Source organism: Pteropus vampyrus, unplaced genomic scaffold (genome assembly GCF_000151845.1).
Source record: "Pteropus vampyrus isolate Shadow unplaced genomic scaffold, Pvam_2.0 Scaffold78, whole genome shotgun sequence".
NCBI classification, from domain to species: Eukaryota; Metazoa; Chordata; class Mammalia; order Chiroptera; family Pteropodidae; genus Pteropus; species Pteropus vampyrus.
Genome location: NW_011888859.1, coordinates 5,419,667 through 5,429,832, shown reverse-complemented (window position 1 = coordinate 5,429,832; position 10,166 = coordinate 5,419,667). Strand labels below are relative to the sequence as shown.

Here is a 10,166-nt window from a genome sequence, read left to right as displayed (position 1 = left end):
ACATGGCTAACGAATACTATAAAACGAACACAAATAAACACTATGTATTAGATGAAGGTGTATTTAACAAGGTTATAGATGATTTATAATTTTGTTTGCAGTAATACAAAATTCTAATTTTTTAATCCAAATAATTTTTTTAAAAAGCTCCTTTAGAGGAAAAAAATCCTCATTTCTTACCATCCCACTTCCCTAGCATTTTAAGAAATACTGGTCACATTCATACTTGCAATGATGTCATTTAAATAGCTACTTGCTCACTGAAGCTTGTAACTGTGTCACTACTCAGGAGGACTTCTTTTGGCCCTGTACACTGTCTACAGCACAACTGTCTGAACTCAGCAAAGAGGGTGCTGGAACGCCAGCTGCATCAGCTGCTAAGTGAGGTTCAGAAAATCCCACTGCCAGCTTGGCTATTATCTGTATTAGCTTCACTTTCTTCAAAAGTATCTTCTGATGGGGGAAAATGCTTTGGTATTATCACTGGGAACTTATCTCTATGGAACCAAACCATGAAGACCAATGCAATGATGATCTGAGTCATTTCTGGCCCATCTCTAGAAAAGGGTACACCTTCTGATGCCCCTCAGGAGCTCGCTATGACATCCTGGGCTCCGCTGCCATTTCTGTTTCCCTCGGGGACTGCGACACCGTTCTAGCAGATGCACGTGTACCCATCAAGAGGCATGGTCAATGCCAAGTCACCAATATTCCTCAGGTGTGCTGCATGACTGCTACCAGGCAGCATCTGACTTAATAAAGCTGAAATAAAATCACATAAATGTGTAGAAAAAAATCTGACAAACGTTTAAATTATTAAAAAGTCAATATTTTAAAATGCACAATGCAATAAAAAAAATATACTACTGGCCCGTACAAAAGATCGTGAGGATAAATGGCCTTTCACTGAACAGATTTCCTCTGTATAAAATACTGAATAGCTGAATTAGCTGAATAATAATAATAATAATAATAATAATAATAAAAACAACTCTCTGTGAATCTCCATTAAATTGGTTCTTCCTTAGAAATACATAAATCTTTTTAGGCAGGGCACAGTGCCATCTGTTTGCTGTCGGTTATTTTTGTGGCTCTGGAGTCCAAAGGAAAAAGGAAAAAATGAGTACTGCTAATAGCAGGTGAAAATTTATTGTGTAGTTTCAATGCTCTGAGTAGTTTTTATTCAGCAAGCCAGACAAAACACATAATGTCATAATCCGAATTCGCTGGTAGCCGGGTGGTGCTGGGAAGGGCATGGGAAACTTCTAACTGACACTGTTCAAGAGTTTTTCACTTTTCACTGCAAATACAAAAACATCCACCCCCCCTGGGATGAATGGCCACCTGCTTAACATCAGGAAGGGCTATGTTATTTAAAAACTTTCATTTTCACCGGTAGTTTCTCTTTTTTCCTCTTCTACAAACTTTTAAAGAGAAGTAATCAGGGAAAGGCACTATTAAATGAGGCCCTAGAAGCCAATGACTCAGAAGCCTAGACAGGGTGCTAGCCAGTCTCTAGCTGTCTGTTCTGCCCGACAAAGAAACGACAGCTTCTGGGGTGGCCTGTCAAAGATGGAGAGGTCAGGAAGGTGGAGAAAGCCAGAGAGAAAAGGGAATAAGGGGGCGCCACACCCCCAACTCCACAGTGAGCATTGTAGGACACCCAACTGGCTACTCCCAGCTCCGTATTAAGTAAAGGAGAGACTCTTAGGCCAAAATGGCATCTATCACTCTCATAAGTGATACAAAGTAACAGGTCAATTGAGTTACACAGTGTTTTCTCTTTTAAGGAGTAGCCCTCACAGTGCCTAAGTGGTCAGCAGGCCTGAGGATGTGGTTCAAGGTCTAAGGAATAGTTAGGAGTTTCGCACATTCTGGACGTTCTGGATATTTCTACAAACTGGTAGAATATTCTTAACTGCACTAATCAGATGGGATTTGGTAAGAATGCAATTGTTGAGATCATAAAGTGGGTTGAAAAATTTAAACATAATGAAAAATTGAAAACAGTTCATTAAAAAATAATATATAATTTTTCAATAGAGACAACCTGCAAATGGCACTTATGGAAGAACTATTTCCATGTGTACATCTGAAGGGGAATTTCCCTAAATGAAAAAAGTACTTCGATCCCTGCCCACCCCTTCTGCCCTTCAATCATTTCCCCTGAAACACGATTTGAAATGTTTCTCTCCACCACCAGGAGCGGAGGGTACGGACCTGTCCTGGGGTCCTCCAGTGCTCCCACACGGCCCCCCAGAACAGACTCAGTGTATGTATTTGGCAAGCGATCGCCAATTGCAGCTGAAATATACCCACACACACACACACACATGACACACACACGGAATGACTATTTGCATAGAATGTCATGTAATCCCCAAGTCTCAAAACAGTGACACAGATTGAGCAAGTTTCGAAGAAGCAGGCAAGCAGTATTTTCCCCTTCCCGCGACAGGATCCGATTGCGCGCGGTTTATGTGCTATGTGCATCAGCTTGGTGCCCTAGGAGGGGGAGGGGGAGGGGGTGGGGGGAAGGAGGAGAGGGAGGGGGAGAGGGCAGCAGATGGGCAGTGGGAGCGCAGCCCTGGTTACCTGTGGAGCTGTTCACCATATTGGGCGTCACACTGTAGGGTGGCACCTGCGTGTTCATCAGCCCGGAGCTGTTGTTCATGGGCTGGCTGTAGGGAGAGCTGGAGGCCATCAGTCCGCTCTGATTCATGCCTGGAAACCCGCCCTGCCTGTGGAGAGGAGCACAGCATACGCACTGACCACGCGTGTCCACAGTGGCCTGTCCCGGCCTCGTGTCTCACAATGCATTTATGCAAGGGGTGGGGCTTCTATGTTTCATATTTTCTCAAAATAATTTATTTCCTCGAGAGAGAGGCTGAACTCTATAGCTAAGTAATACGCTATGTAAACATTCCAAATAATATACCACAAATAAATTACGTGTTTTTAAGCATGTTAAGTGTTCTAGGTTATGATTTATATAGAGGAATATCAGCAACAAAGGGAGAACTTGAAATAAGAACAGGAATTACAAAAGCAAGCAAAATTAATTTCTAACAATAAGATCTATTAAAATTACTTAGTATCCTTGCATCAAAAAATAGAAGTCAAGAAATGAAAAACAAATAAGCAGTGTGGGAATGTTACTCAAAAAAAATTCTTTGGTCTAAATTTTCTGATATAATGAATATGAGAGAAAGCATTTCTCAAACTCCCTTCAGCCCTATTATTTTTCATTCTGAAATCAGGTGCTATTAAAAACATACCAATTTCCCTATATTAAAATTACACAGTAAACATCAGACTTCACTTCTTTTCCTAAGACAGGAAAAGAAGAGGTGCCTAGACCAAGCTATAAGTGTCCCTAATAGGCTCCTGTTCCAATAGGCCCAGCCCTCCCCAAATGCCATGCAGACTCATGACTTTATCTTTCTGGAGACTTAGTTCAGTTACTTTTGTGTCTACACTGAGGGAAACCTCTTCACTCTTGGAAAGTACCACTGGCATCTTCCATCTGAAGGAGACAATTGTCATGCAAAGTCACTTCTCTAACAGTAGGTAATGGGGAGGAGGGGAGGACTTAATTGGCAAGGTGGTTTAATTCCCCCAGAAAAATTATAACAAAAGCAGATGACAACAATGTGGCAAAATCTTTTAAAGACTTCACATTGTAGGCAAACTTTTCTTGTATTAATAGTATACTGTACCTTTAAAAAAAACTTTTCAGAGTTTTGGTCACGAATGTTTACTCTTAAGAGTAAAAAAAAAAAACTAACAGGAGGGATAAAAAGTGTCCACAAAACCTTCGTTTTTCTGTTCCAAATTATGATTACAATCCCCTCCCCCTCCATTAAACTGTCATTTGGTGGCTCAATGTATAATAGTAAAAAAGTTTTAAAGAGATTTTTTAAAAGATTAAGTCATTAATAAAAAATAACATACTATTCTTTTCGTGTAGCTATTTTCAGTGGATTAAACTTTCTGGCTTGTAGAAAAAGTTGGAAATTAAAAGTATCAAAGGTTTGAGTTTTTTTTTTTTCCTTTTAATTATACAACCATTCACGGGGATTCTGTAGAAGCTAACATTTGATGATGGCTTGGAAAGAACATTCTAGAAGGCTGAAAGACGTAGTGTGAGTGCGGCTCTGGGAGAAAAGAGTGTTAGTTCAGCCTTGAATGCTCAGCTCACTGAGGTTCCACTTTGAATAATGACGGACTGCCGAGTCAGTACTGTAATCCCCACTGCGGCTCATTATGAATGCACCTGAGACCATCCAGTGGCTTCTGATTAACCTCTGGGTCATCACACACTTATAAATGCATCGCCCAGCAGCCACGAACATATTTCTATATGGTTAAGGGTCTTAACATCAGCATGTAGGCAACTGGCATTAACTCACATATCCTGGGTTCTTTCTGAGGTGTTTTCATTCAAATGAAAGACAATTTAGCATTTATGCAACTGTTTCAAAAGAACAAGTGGCAGATGTTGGGACAGTTCTCTCAATTTCTTAGCAGACAGATCACAGGAAGAGCATCCTTAACTTATGAACAGGTTGTGTTTTCTGGAGACCACTTCAAGTCATTGACTGCTTCCGAATCTCAGCCAACTCTGGCCCATTCTTCAAGACCCAGATGAGGGGCCACCTGCTCTATGAAGTCCGTCCTCATTTCCCACCTGGAAGCACTGCCTTCTGCAGACTCTGTGCCTTTCACAGCACTCTGCACTTTCTTTTGTGCATTAAAACAATTTATGTGCATGTTTGTTTCTTCTAGATTGTGTACGCCTCCTGAGAGGAACAACTGAGCATGTGACATCTACTAAAAATATGTTTTAAATCAATCGATAGAGAACATTTTTATCATTGTAAACAGGAATCATGAAAGATGGCCACCTTTTCAAGCTTCCAACAAATCGTTTCACACATAGTATAACCAACATGTACATGAAACTAACAATTCCTTAAGCCGATTGTTTATCACTAAGATGAAAAAGAGAATCAGATATAAAATCCACCAGGCAGATGGTCAAATGAAGTAACTTCAAAGGCCCCCCTAACCCTAACCTATGACTTCTCCCCCAAGTTCTGTCCATCTTCAATCACCATGAGATGACGATGGTATACTTTAGAGATTTTAAAAATACCCTTAAAATAATAAAAAACTAAAGATGTAAAGGTTGGTGTGTTGGATGTCAGCTGCTGGTTACAATGGTCCTCAATTAAACTATGACCTCGGCTTCTGCGAGTCTGGTTAAAAAGGGAGGGGTCTGACTCTGCCACTTGCCACATGTTCCACTGCAGCTGGGATCTGGGAGCACATCACTTTGGCTCACTGGGCCTCAGGTTTTACATCTGAACATGAAGGGACTGATAACGATTTTAACGTTAATTGCTTAGTAAGTACTTACAAATATGCCTGGCATGATTTCTGAGCACTTTACACATCTGACTTTTTAAATTCCTGGAGGAAAGTGGGTGGATTTACACTCACATACAAAGAAAGATAATAAAGATCGGAGAGATTAAATAACTTGCCTAAAGACACACAGCAACCACGTGGCAGAAAATGCAATTGCCCAAGCCAGTTTCTAGATGACGGGTGTACCTGTTTTCTCCACTGCCGACACCTGATGAGACCAAGTGTTCTACAGCAGCCTTCTGTACACCTATTTGTCTACTGGACTCCTCTTTAGCCAGAGAAAGCTGACAAATCAGACTGCTGCTTTTCTCTGGGCTTTCAGCGAGGTGGACGCAGTGAGAGGTGGTGGAAGTAATAAATACAACAGCCCCCTGGACATGGGCTTCGGGAAGCAGTTCACCTCATGTGCTGCAGGCCACATGGTGCCCAAGCAGGGCCGGAGCCAGAGGGAAGCGAGTCTTCCTAGGGACGCAGGGCACGTGTGGCCATGAGCACAGCGCTCGGCCACCTGTCAGAATGCTGGAGAGAGCCAGGCTTTGGCCCTCACAGAAGCAATCCTATTCATTATTGCTCTGGAAATTACTGGCAAAACTTGGGTCATTTTGAACAAGATGGGCTTAATACTAAAAAAGAGTTTCCAATGCTCTCTGTTGAATTTTGGACATTGGGACAGTTTGTTCTGTGGAAGGGGACATGAGATGGCCGCCCCCTAAGCCGAGCATGCTGACTGGTCACGGCGCTGCTAGGAGGACTTCTGTGGCCCCCGCCTGGGGAGAGCTTGCCTGGCTGGGCTGCCTGCCATCCCTGGGACCCCTGCGACCCCAGGGCCGGCCCCCCCCAGAGGCCACACTCTCACGGCCAAACCCCTTCTGACCACCGTGACATTTGGAACGTTCCAAGCGGAGTTCGGAGCCAAGAGGTCAATCACGAGACACATTCTTTTTTCAAAAGGAAACGAGAGTGGGCCAAGCAAAACAAAACAAACCCAGGCAAAAGTTCAAACTGAAGCGAGGGAAACGCTTCCGTGTAAACCCCGCCAAGAGGTGAGTGGTCCCCAGGCGAGTGTGCACCGCCCCGACCCCCGGTTTGGGGCCCATGGGCTGCGGGTCCTGGGGGTCTGCAGGCTCGGGTGGCTTTTGCTGCAGACCGCAGCTGCCCTGTGGCCACCGACTCCTAACCTGCGGGGGCCACGGCAGCCAAGGCCCAATCACGTCCCGGAAGGGCCTGATGCACAGACACATAACGTCACGCTGCGCCCCTGAAGGCACCCAGTGGGCGCTGCACAAACCACAGGGTGCGCGCAGCGGGCGGGTCTGGCCGGCGGGCACCACTCTCGCCGCCTTGGAAATGCCAAAGATGGCACTAAAACACGCAGGGCTGCGTGGTGACCGAAGAACCGCGTCTAAGGCAGTCTTCCGTTGGGACTAGATGTGAAGGTTTAAGATCCGTCATGCAAGGACGAAAACCGGGTTCTTGAGACAAGTAATTCCGAAGTGGGGCCTGTGAACGCACTTCCCTAAAGCGCCCCCGGTCCTGCTTCTAGTCTACAAACACACACACATGAGCGCACACACACGTGCACACATACGCACAGATACATACTGGTGCACACATACACGTGATTTTCTACAAGTTCTCCTTTAGTCATTTTGGAGATTTCTCAAACATCACACATTCATCTGCCAATAAAAGGCTGGTTTGGGGAAAAAACCAGAAGCAAACGCCAATTTAAAGTGATCATTTCCAGTGGTCCACTGGGGAGGCAGAAACTGGAAGAGAGCTTCCCACCGCAGTGTGAATTTAGCAATTAGAAATATTAGGATGGAATCCATTTCTAAATATATTGTTTTTAAGTCAACTGTAATAAAATTTAAAATAAAACAGTCTGTAGATTATGGTTCATTAAAAGAATTTTTAGGCCTTATCATTTTAGCAATCACCACCATGTTTTCTCAACAGTGATCAACAGGGAAGTGTGAAACATGTATCTTGAAAATGAATGTCTTTCTGACACAGCTCTTGGGAGAAGAGGACGGACAGGCAGAGAACTGCTCTGAAACCAACAACACATGAGTGAAGCCATTACTTTAAGTCCCAGAGGCAAAGACACAGAGAAGCTCCATTCTTGGACAGTTCTAGCTTATCCATTGCAAACATCACTCCTACGTTCAAACAGACATAAAGCGATGCATGCTTTACTAGAAAACTGTAAGACTGTCAAATGTACCTACCTTTCTCTATACAGATTGTTACTATAGATGTAGTTTGAGTTACAAAACCAGAAAAGATTACTTACTAAATAAATTAGCCCGTAAGACTGAAATTTGGGGTACTTTTCCACTTAAACTCAGTAGTTATCAAAACCAGGAGCGTGAACTTCAAAAAAGCCCAATTCCAGCAGAGTTTATTCTTGGAGAGCTCCAATCGTCTACATAACAGTACAAAGGATACCCTATTTTAAATGCTGTATAAACACACACTATGTTCATATGTGTCCAGCACCACTGGTAAAAGACTTGGAACCTAAGTTACTCTTTGAAAGCAGTACCAAGGACGACTTCAGTTGAGATTATTTAAAATCTCATAGCTGAGGAGAGAAAAACACTCCCTATGTTTCCAGAACACCACTATCAAACCAGAAAAGAAAGCTGCTGAGCCCTGGCCCATCCTTGGGGTGGCTGACCCACCAGTATGCCTGTGAACACAAATGCATGAGCCATTTTGATGGCAAAATAATGTTATAATTTCAACAAGCCAGTGGCTCTGGCTAGGAATCAGCCCCGTGGAGGTAAAGTGGCTTCGTATCATTAAACCAGAGACAAAGAACAAAGAGAAGTACCAGTGACTTAAAATTTGTAGAGTTCTATAAAAATACAGAGTCACATGGTGTTAAAAAAAAAAAACTACTACACCCCTTTTGCTCACATAGTAGAAATAACTAAAATTAATCAGAAGTACCTTCTATTTAGTTGATAGTTCTCCAATCATTTCAAGTTCAAGATGGGTGTTTTAAGATAGGTGTGAGAGGAGAGGGGTAAGAATGAGCACAGTGGTGGTCTAAAACAAAAACAAACAAACAACGTCAAATAACCAGAGCACCCAGTGTGGACTGGTGCCAGGTGTGTCGATAAGAGGCGGTGCGTGTGCCAGGGTACTCCTAACACAGGAAGTGAGGAAAAGCGCCCTGAGGAAGGGATGCTGGCCCTCCAGGCCCTTCCCTCAGATGGGACTTGAGGAACAGAAAGGGGACTCAGGGGAGTGAGGAGGACCAGTAAGAACGGAGAGTGGAGAGGGAGGGAAGGGCCAGACCATGCAAAGCTACGGTTCTGTAAAGTTTTGTCTGTGTCCTAAGAGAAACGGGAAAAGACTAGAGGTTGCTAAGCAAGAGGAATGGCATAAGGATTTGTATTTAGAAGGCAGTGGTCTCTGACTGTGGAAGGGAGGACGGCAGGAGGCCAGAAGGACGAGTGGAGGGCCAGCGGGCTGCGCGGCTACTCCAACAGTCCAGGTAAGAGATGGCGGTGCCTTGGAACCGGGCATGGGGAGCGGGAAAGAGCTAAGTGAGACCTTGGAGGCAAACCTAGCGGGCCTTGGTGATGAGTGAGATACTGTGAGGAAAGGAGCGGTGCACCAAGGTGTCTCCTAGGTGTCCGGCTTGCACCAGAGTTTGGAGAATGGGCAATGACGGAAACGCCGGAGCAGCCACGAGCTTGGCTTTGGGCGTGCTGCCTCCGAGCTGTACGAGCAGAGTGGGCCCTTCTGTTCGTCTTCCCTCCCTTTACAATACTGCCCGAGTCTTCTCTCCACGATCTTCCTCGCTCTGAACGTGATCTCTTCTCAAGGCAGCCTGCCTCCTTACAGAAAGCTGCTATGGGTAGAATGCCCCCGACAAAGCAACAGCTACATTTAGTCATTTTCCGGCCAAAAACGAGTAACTCCCCAAACTCTTTGGTAATCGATACATTTAAGTTTTACTTTTTTCCTTTAAGAATGGGCTGTTTTCAACAGCTCTGTGAAAAAGACCCTTTCAACAGAGAGGTCGTGGTAACTTTGTTAACACGTTCTCGAGAATGGTCTTTTTTCGAGAATGGTCTTTTTAGGGACGTGTTTACGGGCTCACTCTCCAGAGGAGGAGGGCTTCTTCCTGGTATAACCTGGTGTGGCCACAGGGTCTCTGGTGTCTAAGGCATTTCTCTCATTTGTCTCCACCTTTCTCCAAAAAGTTGCATTTTCACCTTTGCATCTTGGTGAAGCTATTTCCACCAACCACCGAGGACTACTGCATATTCCATCCTGGGTTTCTTAAAAGCCTACAACGTCAGAAACATTTTCTCTTTCTAACTACTTCATGCGGACTTCTCAGACGGTCTCAACCTGTTCTCAGTTCTGCTCCTAGATCTTACTGCTAAAATGGCACCTATTGTGCAATTTCAAGATTTAGTCTTTCTTTTTTGCCTGGATGCAGGTAAACTGGTTTGAGCTGTTCCTAAGGCAGCTGACTGGTCTCCACCTTCTCTCTCAAAGCAACCAGGGGAACAAACAGAGCTCAAGGATTTTGAAGTGAGGGCCATCCTTGTCTGGATGTGAAGAAAATGCCAAAAGTATCTGGATGCTTCAATTCTGATAATTGATAATTAAGAATGTTCTTTTCATTGCATAGGTGATTTTGGTTTGTTAAGCCCGCTGTGCTGTTATTATAAACTGTGTCCTGGCAATCATACAAAAATGAACTC

At 44.0% G+C, this 10,166-nt stretch overlaps 1 protein-coding gene across 1 annotated transcript in view; it reads right to left on the bottom strand.

Moving 5' to 3' along the window:
• The window catches only part of ARID1B (AT-rich interaction domain 1B), a 389,943-nt gene that overhangs the window by 33,061 nt on the left and 346,716 nt on the right, over positions 1-10,166 (bottom strand). The window contains exon 11 of the mRNA XM_023532165.1: positions 2,596-2,741. Within this exon, the coding sequence (XP_023387933.1) occupies positions 2,596-2,741 (146 nt within the window). The remainder of the gene's footprint in view (positions 1-2,595; positions 2,742-10,166) is intronic.